This window comes from Oncorhynchus gorbuscha, linkage group LG21 (assembly GCF_021184085.1).
Source record: "Oncorhynchus gorbuscha isolate QuinsamMale2020 ecotype Even-year linkage group LG21, OgorEven_v1.0, whole genome shotgun sequence".
In the NCBI taxonomy this organism is placed as follows: Eukaryota; Metazoa; Chordata; class Actinopteri; order Salmoniformes; family Salmonidae; genus Oncorhynchus; species Oncorhynchus gorbuscha.
In genome coordinates, this window is record NC_060193.1 from 42,341,757 (window position 1) to 42,364,854 (window position 23,098).

The 23,098-nt window shown below is 44.3% G+C and overlaps 1 protein-coding gene across 1 annotated transcript; it reads right to left on the bottom strand.

The window, feature by feature from the left end:
- Nucleotides 1-10,679: 10,679 nt before the first annotated feature.
- Nucleotides 10,680-22,838, bottom strand: LOC124008849 (ras-related protein Rap-2a-like). Its single transcript, XM_046320430.1, has 2 exons — nt 21,779-22,838; nt 10,680-11,882 (listed from the first exon to the last, which is right to left on the bottom strand). Exons 1-2 carry the CDS (start codon nt 22,090-22,092, stop codon nt 11,642-11,644), a joined length of 555 nt encoding a protein of 184 aa, XP_046176386.1. The 5' UTR covers nt 22,093-22,838; the 3' UTR covers nt 10,680-11,641.
- Between the last annotated feature and the right edge of the window lie 260 nt (nt 22,839-23,098).

The following is a 23,098-nucleotide window of genomic DNA, read 5'->3' on the forward strand; positions in this document are numbered from 1 at the left end:
ATTGTTGGGGTGTTGAATAGTTCCCACATAAACGCTTGAGAGGACATTATGTTCCAAAACAGACAGCATGTGTAGTTGTACTATGTTTCAACAAAGCATGAACAATATTATTGATAGTTTTGTCTGTTCAGAGATGTGGCTTACTGACCAACCAGAATGTTATTGTTGACATCTGACGTTTCCAGCCTGGACAGTAGCCAGTGGTCACTATTGTATTTGCATATACAATAACCCTATGATATGGCAGGCCCTATAAAATACAAACTCATAAACGTCTCTTTCATTTCATAATTTTTTTGGAGACAGTGGTGGGATAACAATTGCACAAAATGAGCATGCATAGTCATATAAACATGAAAGTTGTTCTCCAAGGGGTAGAGGCGTGGCACTCAATTAGGTGCGTGGTTAAAATGTCGCCATCGTGTGTTCAATAAATGAAATCACATTTTATTGGGCGCATACACAGTACCAGCCAAAAGTTTGGACACACCTACTCATTCAAGGGTTTTTCTTTATTTTGACTATTTTCTGCATTGTATAATAATAGTGAAGACATTAAAACTATGAAATAACACGTGTAATCATGTATTAACCAAAAAGGTGTTAAACAAATCAATATATATTTTAGATTCGTCAAGTAGCCACACTTTGCCTTGATGACAGTGTTGCACACTCTTGGGATTCTCTCAACCAGCTTCACCTGGAATTATTTTCCAACAGTCTTGAAGGAGTTCCCACGTATGCAGAGTAATTGTTGGCTGCTTTTCCTTCACTCTGCGGCCCAACTCATCCCAAACCATCTCAATTGGGTTGAGGTTGGGTGATTTTGGAGGCCAGGTCATCTGATGCAGCACTCCGTCACTCTCCTTCCTGGTCAAATAGGTGTGTTAGGTCATTGGCCTGTTGAAAAACAAATGAAAGTTCCACTAAGCACAAATCAGATGGGATGGCATATCGCTGCAGAATGCTGTGGTAGCCATGCTGGTTATGTGTGCCTTGAATTCTAAATAAATCAGTAACAGTGTCACCAGCAAAGCACCCCCACACCATCACACCTCCTCCTCCATGTTTCATGGTGGGAACCACACATGCAGAGATCCTCCGTTCACCTACTCTGCGTCTCACAAAGACACAGTGGTTTGAACCAAAAATCTAAAATTTGGACTCATCAGACCAAAGGACAGATTTCCACCGGTCTAATGTCCATTGCTCGTGTTTCTTGGCCAAACAAGGTGCCGTTAACTCTAATGAACGTATCCTATGCATCAGAGGTAATTCTGGGTCTTCCTTTCTTGTGGCGGTCCTCATGAGAGCCAGTTTCATCATAGCATTTGATGGTCTTTGTGACTGCACTTAAATAAACTTTCAAAGTTCTTGAAATGTTCCAGACTGACTGACATTCATGTGTTAAAGTAATGATGGACTGTCATTTCTCTTTGATTTTTTGAGCTGTACTTGCAAAAATATGGACTTGGTCTTTTACCAAATAAGGATATCTTCTGTATACCACCCCTGTCTTGTCACAACACAACTGATTGGCTCCAACGCATTAAGAAGGAAAGAAATTCCACAAATGAACTTTTAACAAGGCACACCTGTTAATTGAAATGCATTCCAGGTGACTACCTCATGAAGCTGGTTGAGAGAATGCCTTAGAGTGTGCAAAGCTGTCATCAAGGCAAGGGGTGGCTATTTGAAGAATCTCAAATATAATTTGATTTGTTTAACACTGTTTTGGTTACTACATTATTCCATATGTGTTATTTCATAGTTTTGATGTCTTCACCATTATTCTACAATGTAGAAAATAGTAAAATAAAGAAAAAACATTGAATGAGTAGATGTTCGAAAACTTTTGACCAGTAGTGTATATAGTAAAGTAAACAAGATAATTAAGAAATAAGAGAGGAAGTTATATACAGGGATAGACAGATATACACAAACACAGGGCTGAAAAGTGACTGGTAGCAGGACCATATATCAACTTCTGGTAATATACTAGTGGTAAGATATACAGTTGAAGCCGGAAGTTTACATACACTTAGGTCGGAGTCATTAAAACTAGTTTTTCAACCACTCCACAAATTTCTTGTTAACAAACTATAGTTTTGGCAAGTCGGTTAGGACATTACTTTGTGCATGACACAAGCAATTTTTCCAACAATTGTTTACAGACAGATTATTTCACTTTTAATTCACTGTATCACAATTGCAGTGGGTCAGAAGTTTACATACACTAAATTGACTGTGCCTTTAAACAGCTTGGAAAATTCAGGAAAATGGTGTCATGGCTTTAGAAGCTTCTGATAGGATAATTGACATAATTTGAGTCAATTGGAGGTGTACCTGTGGATGTATTTCAAGGCCTACCTTCAAACTCAGTGCTTGACATCATGGGAAAATCAAAAGAAATCAGCCAAGACTTCAGAAAAAAATACACAAGTCTGGTTCATCCTTGGGAGCAATTTCCAAACGCCTGAAGGTACCACGTTCATCTGCACAAACAATAGTACACAAGTACACCGCTAAAACAAATAAAGGGAACACTAAAATAACACATCCTAGATCTGAATGAATGAAATATTCTTATTAAATACTTTTTTCTTTACATAGTTGAATGTGCTGACAACAAAATCACACAAATATTATCAATGGAAATCAAATTTATCAACCCAAAGTGGAAAACCACACTACAGGCTGATCCAACTTTGATGTAATGTCCTTAAAACAAGTCAAAATGAGGCTCAGTAGTGTGTGTGGCCTCCACGTGCCTGTATGACCTCCCTACAATGCCTGGGCATGCTCCTGATGAGGTGGCGGATGTCTCCTGAGGGATCTCCTCCCAGACCTGGACTAAAGCATCCGCCAACTCCTGGACAGTCTGTGGTGCAACGTGGCATTGGTGCATGGAGCGAGACATGATGTCCCAGATGTGCTCAATTGGATTCAGGTCTGGGGAACGGGCGGGCCAGTCCCTAGCATCAATGCCTTCCTCTTGCAGGAACTGCTGACACACTCCAGCCACATGAGGTCTAGCATTGTCTTGCATTAGGAGGAACCCAGGGCCAACCGCATCAGCATATGGTCTCACAAGGGGTCTGAGGATCTCATCTCGGTACCTAATGGCAGTCAGGCTACCTCTGGCGAGTACATGGAGGGCTGTGCGGCCCCCCAAAGAAATGCCACCCCACACCATGACTGACCCACCGCCAAACCGGTCATGCTGGAGGATGTTGCAGGCAGCAGAACGTTCTCCACAGCGTCTCCAGACTCTGTCACGTCTGTCACATGTGCTCAGTGTGAACCTGCTTTCCTCTGTGAAGAGCACAGTGCGCCAGTGGCGGATTTGTCAATCTTGGTGTTCTCTGGCAAATGCCAAACGTCCTGCACGGTGTTGGGCTGTAAGCACAACCCCCACCTGTGGACGTCGGGCCCTCATACCACCCTCATGGAGTCTGTTTCTGACCGTTTGAGCAGACACATGCACATTTGTGGCCTGCTGGAGGTCATTTTGCAGGGCTCTGGCAGTGCTCCTCCTTGCACAAAGGCGGAGGTAGCGGTCCTGTCATGTCTGCCAACCGACCATCTGGCCGTTTCCCTTTCCCTGGCTCGCTATCCTGCTCTTCATCCTGACGCTTTTCCTGACCACCATTGAGTGTCCAAAATAGTCCAAATTGGTGAAGTGAAATGGAAAAAAGGACTTGTTTAAAAAAATGTTTTTACAATTACAACAGAAAAGTGGTGCATATATAGGTATTCACCCCCTTTGGTATGAAGCCCCTAAATAAGATCTGGTGCAACCAATTACCTTCAGAAGTCACATAATTAGTTCAATAAAGTCCACCTGTGTGCAATCTAAGTGTTACATGATCTCAAATATATACCTGTTCTGAAAGGCCCCAGACTCTGCAACACCACTAACCAAGAGGCACCACCAAGCAAGTGGCACCATGAAGACCAAGGAGCTCTCCAAACAGGTCAGGGACAAAGTTGTAGAGAAGTACAGATCATGGTTGGGTTATAAAAAAATATATATATACATTGGGGAGAACAAGTATTTGATACACTGCCGATTTTGCAGGTTTTCCTACTTACAAAGCAAGTAGAGGTCTGTCATTTTTAAAATCATAGGTACACTTCAACTGTGAGAGATGGAATCTAAAACAAAAATCCAGAAAATCACATTGTATGATTTTTAAGTAATTCATTTGCATTTTATTGCATGACATAATTATTTGATCACCTACCAACCAGTAAGAATTCCGGCTCTCACAGACCTGTTAGTTTTTCTTTAAGAAGCCCTCCTGTTCTCCACTCATTACTTGTATTAACTGCACCTGTTTGAACTTGTTACCTGTATAAAAGACACCTGTCCACACACTCATTCAAACAGACTCCAACCTCTCCACGATGGCCAAGACCAGAGAGCTATGTAAGGACATCAGGGTTAAAATTGTAGACCTGCACAAGGCTGGGATGGGCTACAGGACAATAGGCAAGCAGCTTGGTGAGAAGGCAACAACTGTTGGCGCAATTATTAGAAAATGGAAGAATTTCAAGATGGCGGTCAATCACCCTCGGTCTGGGGCTCCATGCAAGATCTCACCTCGTGGGGCATCAATGATCATGAGGAAAGTGAGGGATCAGCCCAGAACTACACGGCAGGATCTGGTCAATGACCTGAAGAGAGCTGGGACCACAGTCTCAAAAGAAAACCATTAGTAACACACTACGCCGTCATGGATTAAAATCCTGCAGCACACGCAAGGTCCCCCTGCTCAAGCCAGCACATGTCCAGGCCCGTCTGAAGTTTGCCAATAACCACCTGGATGATCCTGAGGAATGGGAGAAGGTCATGTGGTCTGATGAGACAAAAAAAATAGCTTTTTGGTCTAAACACCACTCGCCGTGTTTGGAGGAAGAAGGATGTGTATAACCCCAAGAACACCAACCCAACCGTGAAGCATGGAGGTGGAAACATAATTCTTTGGGGATGCTTTTCTGCAAAGGGGACTGGACGACTGCACCGTATTGAGGGGAGGATGGATGGGGCCATGTTTCGCGAGATCTTGGCCAACAACCTCCTTCCCTCAGAAAGAGCATTGAAGATGCTGTATAATTTGGTGTGGGAAGTCATGTTCAAAGTCTAGAGTTTCATAAAAACCTGATGATCTAATAACTAACACACGTATCTAATTTATATCGTTTAGTATCTCATTTTTATCGTTTACACATGTAGGATTTTCATTTGAGCCAGTTTGCTACAGCAGCAACAGGAAATGTGAATTATTATGTGGATAATAATGAATGACATTTTTTTTGTAGGGGTTGATACATTTGTCATGCAGGTGAAAGAGGACCCAAAAGCGACTTAACAGAAACAGAGTTTATTTAAATCCAAAACAGGGAATAACAAAAATCCTCTAGTCTGTAGAGGGGAATAACTAGAGAAGCGGCCACAGACTGCAGGTCGCTTCGGGTAGGCGCAGGCCGTAGTTGATAGAGCCACCTGCTCACACGCAGCATCTGATGAAGGCAAAAAAACACGACAGGACAGGGCGAAACGCAATCACAGCATGGTGAATACAAAACAAGGAACCGACGGGACAGGAACGGATCACAAAGGAATAAATAGGGACTCTAATCAGGGGAAAGGATCGGGAACAGGTGTGGGAAGACTAAATGATGATTAGGGGAATAGGAACAGCTGGGAGCAGGAACGGAACGATAGAGAGAAGAGAGAGCGAGAGAGTGAGAGAGGGAGGGGGAGAGAGAGGGATAGAAGGAGGGAAAGAACCAAATAAGACCAGCAGAGGGAAACGAATAGCATGGGGAGCACAGGGACAAGACATGATAATAAATGACAAACATGACAGTACCCCCCCACTCACCGAGCGCCTCCTGGCGCACTCGAGGAGGAATCCTGGCGGCAACGGAGGAAATCATCGATGAGTGAACGGTCCAGCACGTCCCGAGACGGAACCCAACTCCTCTCCTCAGGACCGTAACCCTCCCAATCCACTAGGTATTGGTGACCCCGTCCCCGAGAACGCATGTCCATGATCTTATGTACCTTGTAAATAGGTGCGCTCTCGACAAGGACGGGGGGGGGGGGAAGACGAACGGGGTGCGAAGAAAGGGCTTAACACAGGAGACATGGAAGACAGGATGGACGCGACGAAGATGTCGCGGAAGAAGCAGTCGCACAGCGACAGGATTGACGACCTGGGAGACACGGAACGGACCAATGAACCGCGGAGTCAACTTACGAGAAGCTGTCGTAAGAGGAAGGTTGCGAGTGGAAAGCCACACTCTCTGGCCGCAACAATACCTTGGACTCTTAATCCTGCGTTTATTGGCGGCTCTCACCGTCTGTGCCCTGTAACGGCAAAGTGCAGACCTCACCCTCCTCCAGGTGCGCTCACAACGTTGGACAAACGCTTGAGCGGAGGGAACGCTGGACTCGGCAAGCTGGGATGAGAACAGAGGAGGCTGGTAACCCAGACTACTCTGAAACGGAGATAACCCGGTAGCAGACGAAGGAAGCGAATTGTGAGCGTATTCTGCCCAGGGGAGCTGTTCTGCCCAAGACGCAGGGTTTCTGAAAGAAAGGCTGCGTAGTATGCGACCAATCGTCTGATTGGCCCTCTCTGCTTGACCGTTAGACTGGGGATGAAACCCGGAAGAGAGACTGACGGACGCACCAATCAAACGACAGAACTCCCTCCAAAACTGTGACGTGAATTGCGGGCCTCTGTCTGAAACGGCGTCTAACGGGAGGCCATGAATTCTGAATACATTCTCAATAATGATTTGTGCCGTCTCCTTAGCGGAAGGAAGTTTAGCGAGGGAATGAAATGTGCCGCCTTAGAGAACCTATCGACAACCGTCAGAATCACAGTCTTCCCCGCAGACAAAGGCAGACCGGTAATGAAGTCTAAGGCAATGTGAGACCATGGTCGAGAAGGAATGGGGAGCGGTCTGAGACGACCGGCAGGAGGAGAGTTACCCGACTTAGTCTGCGCGCAGTCCGAACAAGCAGCCACGAAACGGCGCGTGTCACGCTCCTGAGTCGGCCACCAAAAGCGCTGGCGAATAGACGCAAGAGTGCCTCGAACACCGGGATGACCAGCTAACTTGGCAGAGTGAGCCCACTGAAGAACAGCCAGACGAGTGGAAACAGGAACGAAAAGGAGGTTACTAGGACAAGCGCGGCGACGCAGTGTGCGTGAGTGCTTGCTTAACCTGTCTTTCAATTCCCCAGACTGTTAACCCGACAACACGCCCATAAGGAAGAATCCCCTCGGGATCAGTAGAAGCCACAGAAGAACTAAACAGACGGGATAAGGCATCAGGCTTGGTGTTCTTGCTACCCGGACGGTAAGAAATCACAAACTCGAAACGAGCGAAAAACAACGCCCAACGAGCTTGACGGGCATTAAGTCGTTTGGCAGAACGGATGTACTCAAGGTTCTTATGGTCTGTCCAAACGACAAAAGGAACGGTCGCCCCTCCAACCACTGTCGCCATTCGCCTAGGGCTAAGCGGATGGCGAGCAGTTCACGGTTACCCACATCATAGTTGCGCTCAGATGGCGACAGGCGATGAGAAAAATAAGCGCAAGGATGAACCTTATCGTCAGACTGGAAGCGCTGGGATAGAATGGCTCCCACGCCTACCTCTGAAGCGTCAACCTCGACAATGAATTGTCTAGTGACGTCAGGAGTAACGAGGATAGGAGCGGACGTAAAACGTTCTTTTAGAAGATCAAAAGCTCCCTGGGCGGAACCGGACCACTTAAAACACGTCTTGACAGAAGTAAGAGCTGTGAGAGGGGCAGCAACTTGACCGAAATTACGAATGAAACGCCGATAGAAATTAGCGAAACCTAAAAAGCGCTGCAACTCGACACGTGACCTTGGAACGGGCCAATCGCTGACAGCTTGGACCTTAGCGGAATCCATCTGAATGCCTTCAGCGGAAATAACGGAACCGAGAAAAGTAACGGAGGAGACATGAAAAGAGCACTTCTCAGCCTTTACGTAGAGACAATTCTCTAAAAGGCGCTGTAGAACACGTCGAACGTGCTGAACATGAATCTCGAGTGACGGAGAAAAAATCAGGATATCGTCAAGATAGACAAAAACAAAAATGTTCAGCATGTCTCTCAGAACATCATTAACTAATGCCTGAAAAACAGCTGGCGCATTGGCGAGACCGAACGGCAGAACCCGGTACTCAAAATGCCCTAACGGAGTGTTAAACGCCGTTTTCCACTCGTCCCCCTCTCTGATGCGCACGAGATGGTAAGCGTTACGAAGGTCCAACTTAGTAAAGCACCTGGCTCCCTGCAGAATCTCGAAGGCTGATGACATAAGGGGAAGCGGATAACGATTCTTAACCGTTATGTCATTCAGCCCTCGATAATCCACGCAGGGGCGCAGAGTACCGTCCTTTTTTTAACAAAAAGAACCCCGCCCGGCCGGAGAAGAAGAAGGCACTATGGTACCGGCGTCAAGAGACACAGACAAATAATCCTCGAGAGCCTTACGTTCGGGAGCCGACAGAGAGTATAGTCTACCTCGAGGAGGAGTGGTCCCCGGAAGGAGATCAATACTACAATCATACGACCGGTGAGGAGGAAGGGAGTTGGCTCGGGACCGACTGAAGACCGTGCGCAGATCATGATATTCCTCCGGCACTCCTGTCAAATCGCCAGGTTCCTCCTGAGAAGTAGGGACAGAAGAAACGGGAGGGATGGCAGACATTAAACACTTCACATGACAAGAAACGTTCCAGGATAGGATAGAATTACTAGACCAATTAATAGAAGGATTATGACATACAAGCCAGGGATGACCCAAAACAACAGGTGTAAACGGTGAACGGAAAATCAAAAAAGAAATAGTCTCACTGTGGTTACCAGATACTGTGAGAGTTAAAGGTAGTGTCTCAAATTTGATACTGGGAAGATGACTACCATCTAAGGCAAACATGGGCGTAGGCCTGTCTAACGGTCTGAAAGGAATGTTATGTTTCCGAGCCCATGCTTCGTCCATGAAACAACCCTCAGCCCCAGAGTCAATCAAAGCACTGCATGTAGCACCCGAACCGGTCCAGCGTAGATGGACCGACATAGTAGTACAAGATCTAGATGAAGGGACCTGAGTAGTAGCGCTCACCAGTAGCCCTCCGCTTACTGATGGGCTCTGGCCTCTTACTGGACATGAATTAACAAAATGTCCAGCAACTCCGCAATAGAGGCACAGGCGGTTGGTGATCCTCCATTCCCTCTCCTTATTCGAGATGCGAATCCCTCCCAGCTGCATGGGCTCAGTCTCAAAGCCAGAGGAGGGAGATGGTTGCGATGCGGAGCAGGGAAACACCGTTGATGCGAGCTCTCTTCCACGAGCCCGGTGACGAAGATCTACCCGTCGTTCTATGCGGATGGCGAGAGCAATCAAAGAATCCACATCTGATGGAACCTCCCGGGAGAGAATCTCATCCTTAACCACTGCGTGGAGTCCCTCCAGAAAACGAGCGAGCAGCGCCGGCTCGTTCCACTCACTAGAGGCAGCAAGAGTGCGAAACTCAATAGAATAATCCGTTATGGACCGTTCACCTTGGCATAAGGAAGCCAGGGCCCTAGAAGCCTCCCTACCAAAAACTGAACGGTCAAAAACCCGAATCATCTCCTCTTTAAAGTTCTGGAATTTGTTAGAGCAATCAGCCCTTGCCTCCCAGATAGCTGTGCCCCATTCTCGAGCCCGGCCAGTAAGGAGTGAAATGACGTAAGCAACCCGAGCTCTCTCTCTAGAGTATGTGTTGGGTTGGAGAGAGAACACAATCTCACACTGCGTGAGAAAGGAGCGACACTCAGTGGGCTGCCCGGAGTAGCAAGGTGGGTTATTAACCCTAGGTTCTGGAGGCTCGGCAGGCCAGGAAGTAACAGGTGGCACGAGACGTAGACTCTGGAACTGTCCAGAGAGGTCGGAAACCTGAGCGGCCAGGTTCTCCACGGCATGGCGAGCAGCAGACAATTCCTGCTCGTGTCTGCCGAGCATGGCTCCTTGGATCCTGACGGCAGTGTAACGAGCGTCTGTAGTCGCTGGGTCCATTCCTTGGTCGGTTCCTTCTGTCATGCAGGTGAAAGAGGACCCAAAAGCGACTTAACAGAAACAGAGTTTATTTAAATCCAAAACAGGGAATAACAAAAATCCTCTAGTCTGTAGAGGGGAATAACTAGAGAAGCGGCCACAGACTGCAGGTCGCTTCGGGTAGGCGCAGGCCGTAGTTGATAGAGCCACCTGCTCACACGCAGCATCTGATGAAGGCAAAAAACACGACAGGACAGGGCGAAACGCAATCACAGCATGGTGAATACAAAACAAGGAACCGACGGGACAGGAACGGATCACAAAGGAATAAATAGGGACTCTAATCAGGGGAAAGGATCGGGAACAGGTGTGGGAAGACTAAATGATGATTAGGGGAATAGGAACAGCTGGGAGCAGGAACGGAACGATAGAGAGAAGAGAGAGCGAGAGAGTGAGAGAGGGAGGGGGAGAGAGAGGGATAGAAGGAGGGAAAGAACCAAATAAGACCAGCAGAGGGAAACGAATAGCATGGGGAGCACAGGGACAAGACATGATAATAAATGACAAACATGACAACATTTTACATTAGGGCAAATCAAGTCTGAAATTTTGAAGTGGAAATGTAAAAACTCGGAAGCCTTTTTTAAACCTTATACACTACATGTTGCATTTCCGACTGTGCAGGAACATTCTCATCAAATGAAGATCCTATATCTGTATGATACTGATATGTATTATAGCCTATTAATAATTGTACAAATGTAATTAAATACATTTGACTCTTTTTCCACTTTAGTTAAAAATGTATATATTGAAGTGCAAAATAAAACCGAAGTGGGAGATTAAATGTAACTGTACACATTAAAAACATGTGTAGTCAACCACGAACCTCAGGTAACAAGGCAAACCATTTGTTGTGTATGGCAACCGAGATGCACAGACAACGCCAAGCTAAACTATGTGAAGCATTACAGATTGCACAATAGAAATGGAAATTCCAATTGAGTCCGACATACAGTATACAGTGTTTACCGTAAATGCAGTCTCCGCTAACACCGGAAAATTGGCTTTAAATTTCTATCACGCTGTAAGGCTAAACTTTTGCGATACAGATTTAATAGAGCCCTTAGACTGTCTTTCTATCTGTCTGTAAGTCTGTCCGATGCTTCTGTCTGTCCTTCGGTCTTAGTGAGTTTGATTCTACGTACTCAATAGTGTCCCATGCTCTGCCCCATCCTTTTGAGTCAACACACGATGTAAGGCTTACAATGTCAATCTGTTTTCTTGCACCTCTGTTTTCTTTCACCACTGTTTCCAAATGCTTCTCTGGCGAATGTGTAACGGAGGGAATTCGGTGTACCACTGTCGCATGAAGAGTAACCTTGCCTGAGACCTGAAGACTTCGATAGCTCACCATCACAAACATTGGGGGCGGTATTGTCCAACTCCCCCTGGAGTTGGTCAATACTGCAAACCGAGCAGCTGTGCGCCTATTTGTTCAGCCCCCTGTCCGCCACCCTCTCACAGACCCGCCTCCCCGCGAGCTACTGTATACTGCAGGCTAAGCCGCAGCAGGGTTCCGCTCTGTCGGGCAGCGAAGAGGAGTCCATCAGTCGGACGATTTCAGTGAAAAGCTCGTCCACCATGGTCTTGCTCTTCGCCGAGGTCTCCAGGAAGGGACAGCCCCAGTCCTCGGCCAAAGCCTGGCCCTCTCCACAAGACACCTCCCTCTCTCCCTCCTGGTCCACCTTATTCCCCACAAGGATCACCGGCACACTCTCATACCTAGGAAGGAGGGAGAGAGAGAGAAAGAGAGATGGGGGAGATACAGTATATCTGTATGCATCTCTGTATTTATTAAAGCAATGTACAGAATAGAGATACAGAATAGAGAGCGAGAGATACAGTGCATTCGGGAAAGTATTCAGACCCCTTGACATTTTCCACATTTTGTTACTTTACAGCCTTATTCTAATATGGATTAAATTGTTTGTTTTCCTCATCAAGCGACACACAATACCCCATAAAGACAAAGCAAAAAACAGGTTTGAATTCTTGTTCAAATTTCTAACAAAGACATTGAAATATCACATTTACAGAAGTATTCAGACCCTTTACTCAGTACTTTGTTGAAGAACCTGGCAGTGATTACAGCCTTGAGTCGTCTTGGGTATGTGCTGTTGTAACAGAGTAGGTTCTGTCCCTGTCCCTCACTGGGCACAAACCAGTTACATTCTGCACAACAATACTTTGATTCCATATCAGCTATTATGTACAGATCTAGGATCAGCTTCCGCTCCCCCAAACCTAACCTTAACCATTAGTTGGGGAAATGCAAAACTGACCCAAATTCAGCAACTTCACTCTATACCACATCAGCTGTCATAAACCAATAACCCACATAAATTTCACTACGCTTTTATTTTTGGGAGTTTCCCCCATTCTTCTCTGGAGATCCTCAAGCGCTGTCAGGTAGGATGAGGAGCGTTCCTATACAGCTATTTTAGGTCTCTCCTGAGATGTTCGATCGGGTTCAAGTCTGGGCTCTGGCTGGGCTACTCAAAGACATTCAGAGACTTGTCCCGAAGCTTCTCCTGAGTTGTCTTGGCTGTGTGCTTAGGGTCGTTGTCCTGTTGGAAGGTGAACTTTCGACCCAGTCGGAGGTTCTGAGCGCTCTGGAGCAGGTTTTCGTCAAGGATCTCTGTACTTTGCTCCGTTCACCTTTCCCTTGATCCTGACTAGTCTCCTGGTCCCTGCCGCTGAAAAACATCCCCACAGCATGATGCTTCCACCACCATGCTTCACCGTAGGGACGGTGCCAGGTTCTCTCCAGACGTAACGCTTGGCATTCAGGCCAAACAGTTCAATCTTGGTTTCATCAGACCAGATAATCTTGTTTCTCATGGTTTGTGAGTCTTTAGGTGGCTTTTGGTAAACTCCAAGCGGGCTGTCATGTGCCTTTTAATGAGTGGCTTCCGTTTGTCCACTCTACCATAAAGGCCTGATTTGTGGAATGCTGCAGAGATGGTTGTCCTTCTGGGAGGTTCTCCCATCTCCACAGAGGAACTCTAGAGCTATGTCAGAGTGACCATCGGGTTCTTGGTCAACTATACGACCAAGGCCCTTCTCCACCGATTGCTCAGTTTGGCCAGGTGGCCAGCTCTAGGAAGAGTTTTGGTGGTTCAAAACTTATTCCGTTTAAGAATGATGGAGGCCAATGTGTTCTTGGGAACATTCAATGCTGCTGACATTTTTTGGTACCCTTCCCCAGATCTGTGCCTCGACACAATCCTGTCTCGGAGCTCTACCGACAAGTCCTTCGACATTATCGCTTGGTATTTCAACAGGACAATGACCCAACACACCTCCAAGCTGTGTAAGGGCTATTTGACCAAGAAGGAGAGTGAGGGAGTGCTGCATCAGATGACCTGGCCTCCACAATCATCTGACCTCAACCCGAAATGAGATGATTTGGGATGAGTCGGACTGCAGAGTGAAGGAAAAGCAGCCAACAAGTGGTCAATATATGTGGGAACTCCTTCAAGACTGTTGAAAAAGCATTCTAGGTGAAGCTGGTTGAGAGAATGCCAAGAGTCCGCAAAGCTGTCATTAAGGCAAAGGGTGGCTACTTTGAAGAATGTCAAATATAAACATTTGTTTAACACTTTTTTGGTTACTACATGGTTCCATATGTGTTATTTAATGGTTTTGATGTCTTCACTATTGTTGTACAATATAGAAATAGTACAAATAAAGAAAAACCCTTGAATGAGTTGGTTTGTCCAAACTTTTGACTGTTACTGTAGGTTCCTCTCTACCTTCCAGCTGTGCCAGTCCATAAACAATCAAAATACCCCAAAATGTATTTATTATGATTATTATTATGATTATTATTATTACAGCACTCATAATGGCTTGATTTTGGCAGTTCTCTTCCAGGCCTCCTCTGGCCTTGTAGGGGATCCTGCCATTATTACTAATGTTACATTGCTCTGGCCTCTAGCCTCTCTTCTGAACAATACTGATCCAGTGACAGATTCCCATTGCCTTGGGCACTGCTGCTATGACAGTGATTCTCCAGAGTCCTAGGCCATTTCCATGACTCCATGGGCAGCAGGTAGCCTAGCGGGTTAAGAGTGTTGGGCCAGTAACTGAAAATATTGCTGGTTTGAGTACCCAAGCCGACTAGGTGAACAATCTGTCAATTTTCCCTTGAGCAAAGCCCTAATTTCTCTGGATAAGAGTGTCTGCTAAATGACTAAAATGTAAGAAAAAAAAGACTTGTGCCACTGAGGATCAGCATAGTGGAGGTGTTGTTTCCTATATTCACCACCTGGGGTGCCCAGTCAGGAAGTCCAGGACCCAGTTGAACAGGGCGGCGTTCAGACCCAGGGCCCCGAGCTTAATGATGAGCTGGAGGGGTACTATGGTTTTGAAGGCTGAGCTATAGTCTATGAACAGCATTCTTCTATAAATATTCCTCTTGTCCAGATGGGATAGGGCAGTGTGCAGTGCGAGGGCGATTGCACAAACTGTGAATCTTTTGGGGTGGCGCGGTATGCAAATTGAGTGGGTCTAGGGTGTCAGGTAAGGTGCAGGTTATATGATCCTTAACTAGCCTCTCAAAGCACTTCATGATGACAGAAGTGAGACCTACAGGGCAATAGTCATTTAGTTCAGTTACCTTTGCTTTCTTGGGACAGGAACAATGGTGGACATCTTGAAGCAATTGGTGACAGCAGACTTGGATAGGGAGAGATTGAATATGTCCGTAAACACTCCTGCAGCCTTCCCGAGGGTTAAAATGCTTTAATCTCTTACTTAGGTCGGCCACGGAGAACGAGAGCCCACAGTCCTTGGGAGCGGGCCGCCGCGTTGGTGGCACTGTGTTACCCTCCAAGCGGGCGTTAAATGTGATGTTTTCCACACTTTGGGTTTCTTGCAGTGCAGATTTGATTGAATTCCAAGTCCAAGTTTAATAACCCAGAAACAGTGCAATGACAAAGCAAAAACATGTTTTTAGCCTATTTGCAAAAGTATTGAAAATGAAACACAGACATATCTCTTGTACATACACAAGTACAAGTTTGGGGTCACTTAGAAATGTCCTTGTTTTTTAAAGAAAAGCACATTTTGTGTCCTTTAAAATTACATCAAATTGATCAGAATTACAGTGTAGACATTGTTAATGTTGCAAATGACTATTGTCACTGGAAAATTAATGGAATATCTACATAAGTGTACAAAGGCCCATTATCAGCAACCATCACTCCTGTGTTCCAATGGCACGTTGTGTTAGCTAATCCAAGTTTATCATTGTAAAAGGCTAATTGATCATTAGAAAACACTTTTGCAATTATGTTAAATTAAATACTGATGAAGCAATCCTTTTTTTTCTCCAATTTACACATACTTGGGAAGGTCCCCGACAGCGCCCCGTACTACTGTGTGTTGTCCAGTCACGTGCGTTATTTAAATCGCATCACTAAGCTCAGCCAATCAAAGCGAATGTTTACAATGCATGTTAGGAGACTGATGTTGTCAGTCTGAGACAGCGAGAGATGCAAAAGCGGAAGCGCGAGGAGAACTTATACAATGGCGTGCGCAAAAGTCAGGAAAGTCTATACAGAGTATCAAGCTTTCAAAGAGGAGCGGACTGACAAATATGCCTTTATCAGGCAGAGTATGTTCAGAGACCGTGGCACTAATGAAAAAAAGTGCCAACATGAAGAGCCACTACGAAAACAGAGCACAGATATTTTGAGCAAACATATCCACTGCAGTCTGAGGTGAGGGCACGCACAAATAAACACATTCAAAGCCCAGTATGATCAGTCCACCAGGCACCAGAGTGCCTTCACTGCCCAACAACGTGCAAACGAATGTTCACAAAAAAAATAGCTTGGATTTTGGGTCAACACCAAAAGTCATTTATTGACGGGAGAGTGGTGAACGAGTGCGTGAAAGCTGTTGCTGAAACTTTTACTTGCCGGTAAACAAAAAAAAGGCGAGCTGTGTGAGAAGATCAAGCAAATCCCAATGCCATGTACAACAACGGCAAGAAAGAGTGAAATTCTAAAACAGGATGTATTAACACAGCGCGATGAAGCTATTCGGAGTGCACCATGCAGAGCATTAGCTCTTGATGAATCTACTGAGGTGAGTGATAAGGCCCGGCTTCTGGTGTGTGTTAGATTTTACCACACAGAGAAAGAAGGAATTCTGTGAAGACCTGCTAGGTGTAACACCACTCGAGACGCATACAAGAGGAAAAATACATATACATGGCCATAAAGGAAATGCTGAGAAATTGGGGGATATATATAAAAACAAGTGGTCTCTATCACCTCAGATAGGGCCCCTGCCATGGCAGGAAGAGAGAGAGGAGCTGTGGCACGGCTGAACGAGGACAACCCTGATCTCACAGCCCACCACCGCATCATTCATCAGTCCGTCCCGTGCGCCCATCTGTCAGAAGGGTATGCTGAAGTGATGAATACAATGATATAACTATTCCACTTCCTCAGGGCATCCTCATCTCATCAACATCGCCTGCTGAATTCCTGAAAGACATGCAGCCGTAGGCAAATGGCCTACTGCTGCACAACAACGTAATATGGCTTAGTATAGGCAGGGTGTTGGAACGCTTTTGGTCCATTTGAAAGGAAATGACAGCTTTCCTAGTACAGCTCAGGAGTCAGAAGGCAACACAGTTTTCACTTTTTTTGCAAGACGAGAGCAAAATGGATATTGTTGCTTTTTTGTTAAACATCACATCACACCTTAACGAGCTCAACGTGAACCTACAGGGCAAGAACAATTCCGTTTGTGATTTGATGACATCTGTCCGCTCCTTCCAGAGGAAACTGGAAGTGTTCAAGGAAGATCTTCAAGGAGACTGTGCGCACTTCCCAAAAGTGCAGGAACAGATTCAGGGTGAGAGAGATGTTCCTCCTCATGCTGACTTCATAGATAAGCTGATTGGAAACGTTGGAAATCGCATTGACAGCTTCAGCCTTGGACAGCAGCTCCTTCTTCTAATTGAGAATCCATTCCTCGTCACAGACGTCAGGGGACTTTTCAAAGGAGGTGACACAGACCTTCAAGTGGGCACGTGCTGGATCTCTACAGATGGAACCGATTAATCTGCAAGCAAATGTTGCACTAAGGGAGCACTTTCAACTAACTGATCATGACGCTTTCTGGCTGCAGGCTGCAGGCTGTGTCTGAGACTGTTTTCCCTGGTCTAACCAAAGACACAACAAGAAAACCGCGGTGTTTTTTGAAAAGGCATTTCCATTCTTTGTTTCGCCTGAAGGAGCGTCAGCCTGCTCCCTTATCCAGCACACCGACACAAGCTTCCTAAAGCACAGTGCAATTACACTAATGACTGCGGAGCATGCGCCCTCTCCAGCACGATGCCCCCCCCCTCCCCCCCAAGCCTTGAGCTGCTGTTGTTTCATTGCACCTTTAATTAATGACAAATAAGTACAATCTGGGATATTTGCATGCAATGTTTTTTTTTTGCAGGCAAGACATTTGCAGGAAATGTTTGTGGTCATTCAAATTAAATGGGGCAGTGCATTGTAATACATGCTTTTTCGGTGTTTTATATATATACTGTATATATATTTTCACGCTATGATGTTGGACTAATTCTGTGAAACTGTAACAATGATGATAATACCGTTTTTAGTGTAAGAGCTGTTTAAAAGGCTGCCTGAAATGTCTGCTTGTTTTGCATGGATGCAGTTTTGGCTTGCCTGGCAACATCAAGATAATAGATCGATAACAAATTAGAGTTGAACCTTTCTGCCAATAACAGCTAGTTTTCAGGTTACATATCCCTCCCATTAGGCTCCTCCCAATTAGGTCACTCACTCAGACCTATCCCAGACAGTCCTAGCATAATTCTTGCTTAAATTGCTTTTTACTACGAAGCTATTTTTGTTGATTTTTTATCATTTCAATTGAAAACCTTTTTTTTTTTACCCAGAAATGGTTTGAGATTATTGAGATAGAAATGGTTGCATTGGATCTTTAATGATATATATCCCCATTGAGTCTTGAAGAAAATAACTGCAGTCGGGATGAAACACAAATACCAGATTGTGGCTTTCCCAATCCTGTAGCCTTATGGTGGCTAAGCTAACATACAGTACTTAGATGTTCCTTTGGCGTACTGAGGGAGAGCTAGGGAAAATAATAACAAAATGGATGTGGAGTCCCAAGAGATGCTGTGATGACGGGCTTCCCACACTGTGCTGCTGCTGCTGGGCTGTGTGCTTATAAACCTATATTTATAAGCTTATAAACGTACAAAAACTTAACACAACACAAAAAAAGGCCGCATATAGTTTTTGACAACAAAAATAAACAGGGCAAATCAGTGAATTCAACATGAACCATAACAGTAACTTGAACTAAATAATGTTCCTTCCTGGAACTTTAAAGCTATATGGCAAACCAGGGAATGAGGCCTAAGAAATGGGTCTACATGGTCAAAAACAGGCTATTCGTGATACTTTTCAAATTGAGTCCCAGTACTTCTAAAACATAGCTACAAGTACTGGTTTGTATTCCATTTCATAGCCTATGTTTATGTTCTCTAAATCATGCTGACCAATACCCATTTTTGTGTCTTTTTAGAAACAATGTATCCAGATAGATTTACAGTGTTGAGTGCATACATTTTCATTCTGGTCCCCCATGGGAATCAAACCCACAACCCTGGTGTTGCAAGCTCCATGCTTTACCAACTGAGCCATGCAGGACACTGTGGGTACAAAACATTTTGTTACGGTGTGCCTAATCAACACCACCACCACGGTGAGCCAGGACGTGGGTTAAAAGTCAGAACTTCAATCACACATCCCTCCTTAGAAGTGTAGTTTGAGACCACACCCCATTGCACAAATGACTACACTTAACAGCCTGTGTTGTTCCTCTCTTGCTATTAAACACAGCATCAGTGCAGCGTGAAATCCATCTGAAAGTGCTTTGAAAACACAGCTTCTAGGTCGATCGCCTCATTATCCTTCACATTCATGCGAGGAAAACGTTAAGATCAAGTTGGAGCACACCCAGGTTGGATTTCCGAAACAACAATATACACGATACAGTAATTTATTTGGTTATTTTGTGGGGTGCTGCAGCAAGAGTTGAAGGTACACACACACACACACACACACACACACACACACACACACACACACACACACACACACACACACACACACACACACACACACACACACACACACACACACACACACACACACACACACACACACACACACACACACACACACACACACACACACACACACACACATATCCCAAATTACCTCACTCTTGGATCCCCCTAGTTCTGAGGATTCCGCTGCTAGGAGTCAAACGTGGCTTTAGGTTATGTGCCTTCTCACTAATGGAGACCTGATGTTTCTTTGGCTTCCAAATCACACACAATCCCGAGTTGTGGTGAGTGAGGATATAGTGCACTTCTGCTCGCTGGCTCAGCAATAATGGGTTTTGCGAGGCAGTAAAAGTACTGTAAAGCCACTTTCTGGAGTTAGCTAATGGGAGTAGAGTGAAGTTTCCCCTAGATGCTGATCTTGGTTCAGTTTAGCATTTTCCCCACTAATGGTTAAGGTTAGGTCTGTGGGAGGGGAAGCTGATCCTAGATCTGTATCCAGGGGACATTTTACCATGGAGGAGTACTATGCATCTTAGTAATGACAGGCTGGAAAATAGAAGCAAAACCAAGAAAAACCAACCCGAGCTATACTGGGATGGCCAGTAAAGTATGGTTCGCTTTGGGTCGGCCCTATAGTGTGAAACAGGCATCTGATTTGCATTTGCCACTTCATCGTCTCACTTGTTCCGAATAACAGAGTGAAACTTTGAGTAGGGGACTTTAGTTTTTCTTGACCATCTGATCTGAGCAGGACAAGTTATTGTCAATACCTAGGACCTAGAGTTTTTCCTGGCTTTTTCTCTAAACCATCGTGTCTAACATCTCTGGTTACAAAGATACAGTACTTCCTAAATGAGTTGCCAGGGAGGAGGGAAACTGCTATTCTGGACCAGCATTGGTATGGAGATGACCTACAGAACCTTCAGAAAGTATTCACACCCTTTGACTTTTTCCACACTTTGTTGTGTTACAGGCTGAATTTTAAATTTAGATTTTGTGTCACTGTTCTACACAGATAATATCCAATAATTTAAAAGTGAAATTTAGTTTTGAGAATTTTTTACATATTAATAAAAAATGAAAAGCTAAAATGTCTTGAGTCAATAAGTATTTAACCCCTTTGTTACGACAAGACCAAATAAGGTCAGACGTAAAGATAATCCATTTTCCAGATGCCTCGCAAAGAAGGACACCGATTGGTAGATGGGTTTAAAAAAAGGAATAAATACAGACACTGAATATCCCTTTGATATTGGTGAAGTTATTAATTAGGCTTTGGATGGTGTATTAAAACACCCAGTCACTACAAAGATACAGGGAAGGAAACCCCACAGGGATTTTACCTTGAGGCCAATGATGATATTAAAATGGTTACAGAGCTTAATGGCTGTGATAGTAGAAAACTGAGAATGGAACAACATCCTTGTAGTTACTCCATAATACTAACCTAAATGACAGAGTGAAAAGAAGGAAGCCTGTTCAGAATAAACATTTTCAAAAACATGCATCCTGTTTGCAACCAGGTACTAAAGTAAAGAATGTGGCAAAGACATTTACATTTTGTCCTAAATACAAGCGTTACATTTGGGGCAAATCCAAACACATCACTGAGTAACATTCTTCATATTTTCGAGCATGGTGATGGCTGCATCGCGGTATGGGTATACTTGTCATAGGCAAAATCCTAGAGGAAAACCTGGTTCAGTCTGCTTTCCAAAAGACACTGGGAGTTGAATTCACCTTCCAGCAGGACAATAACCTAAAACATAAAGCCAAATTCTAACATGTAATGACTCAGGGGGGTGAATACTTATCTAATCAAGATATATTTGTGTTTTTGTTTTTCATTAATACATTTTTAAAAAATAAAAACAAATCTTCCAATTTGACATTGCATCGTACTTTGTGTAGATAATTGACAGAAAAATAACAATTTAATCCATTTGAATCACACTTTGTAACACAACAAAATGTGGAAAAAGTCAAATGGTGTGAATACTTTCTGAAGGAACTGTATGTGGGACAATCTGAATGATGGCCTATGCTCTGTCCTGTTCAGGTTTCATATGGGTTCTCCATCTAGCTAGAAGTCCAACATCTAACCATAGGACTTCTGGGCAATAGAGTACAGGTGAAGCACAGCTGGACTTTCATGACTAACACATGACCTGGATGAATCAGACAATATCTCCTCAAAGAACATTAATATTATTTGGTTTCATGTCCAAGTTAAAACGAAGCAGATGTGAGCCCAGCCCTGCTCAAGTATTATCGATCCAAAGGAATCAAAATCACACACACACATACTAATTTGCAATTTGTAGTGGAATAAACTAGAGTAATTACTAGACCATTAGAATTTTCTAGAATATAGCCTATATTCATTGATTTCAATAGGGCCATTGGCCATGACCCTGATCGTGTTCCAAATTAACTTTCAATCTAGTGACGCAGTCAGGGAATTAATATCAAACTCAGAAATCACCTTTTAACTCTGATGATCTGATCTCTCATTGGCTTGATGTCTTGGAAACTCTGTTGGTTGACCAGACTGTAGACTAGTATGAAGCCCTGGCCGTTCTTGATGTAAAGGTCTCTCATAGAAGCAAACTGCTCTGTCCCAGCAGTGTCCAGAATCTCCAGCACCGACGGGGAGGAATCCACCTCGATCTCCTTTCGATAAAAATCTTCAATTGTCGGGTCATACTTCTCTATGAAGGTCCCGGTCACAAATTGCACGGTGAGAGCAGACTTGCCGACACCTCCACTGCCGAGGACCACGACTTTATACTCACGCATTGCCCCACTGATGATGAGGATTAGAATAATTTGTCAAAATGCAACTGCCTCCAGCCGATACCAAAGCAATTAAATAGGCTAAACTAAAGCAACAACATTTTATAGAATGTCCATTTCGTAACACAAAATAAGCTACGGCAGTTGATGGGACATTATAATAACTAATAACTTAATTACAGAAAATAACACATTAAATAATCTAAGGAAAAAAACGTATCGTTTTGTTGGAAAATAACTTAACGTAATGCATTGTGAGTTCGACTGTATAGGCTGATTTGCTCATCTTTTCAGGCCATGGTTTAAAAACTTGCCTCTGTTCTGCGTGCCTTCTTCAAGAATCCTTTGGAGACTCCAGGATGATTTACGCAAAGGAAATACTTAGTTTTGAAATATCTTGCAGAAAAAGTTACATTGGCATGTGTAGGACATTCCGACTTTCTATCACTCTATGTCCACCACTCACGCCTGTCTGACATTATTCAGTCGCTATTCCCGCGGGTGGAGACAAAATATTTCGTCTCTGCTCGGCTTCCGTAGGCCTATTAGCAATATGTCTCCCATCTCAATGACGACAATACATGAAACAATATAATATGTCTACTCTCTCTTATGGAAAGAGTAGGCTGACAAACGAATGGAGCTCTTCATTTGTTATGTTCCACTTTAAGCCTCGCCCACATGTTATACGTCAGGTTGTACCAGATACTTAAAAAATATATATGTAGCCCCCCCAGTAGTCTGTACAATAGTGACATCTTCAGACAGAACAGAATCAAGTATCCCTATCTCAAATCAAATCAATCAAATTTTATTGGTCACAAACACGTGTTTAGCAGGTTTTTTTGCAGGTGAAACAAAATGCTTGTGTTTCTATTTCCAACAGTGCAGTAATATCTAACAAGTAATATCTAAGAATTTTACAACAATACACACAATACACACAAATCTAAGTAAAGGAATGGAGTTAAGAATATATAAATATATGGATGATCAATGTCAGAGCAGC

What these genes read in the sequence shown, in the direction of transcription:
- LOC124008849 (XM_046320430.1), bottom strand. Translation starts at nt 22,092, where the DNA reads ATGCGTGAGTATAAAGTCGTGGTCCTCGGCAGTGGAGGTGTCGGCAAG. An exon ending in CAGATCATCAGAGTTAAAAG is followed by an intron (nt 11,883 to 21,778) that starts GTGATTTCTGAG and finishes CCTCCTTCCTAG; the next exon opens with GTATGAGAGTGTGCCGGTGA.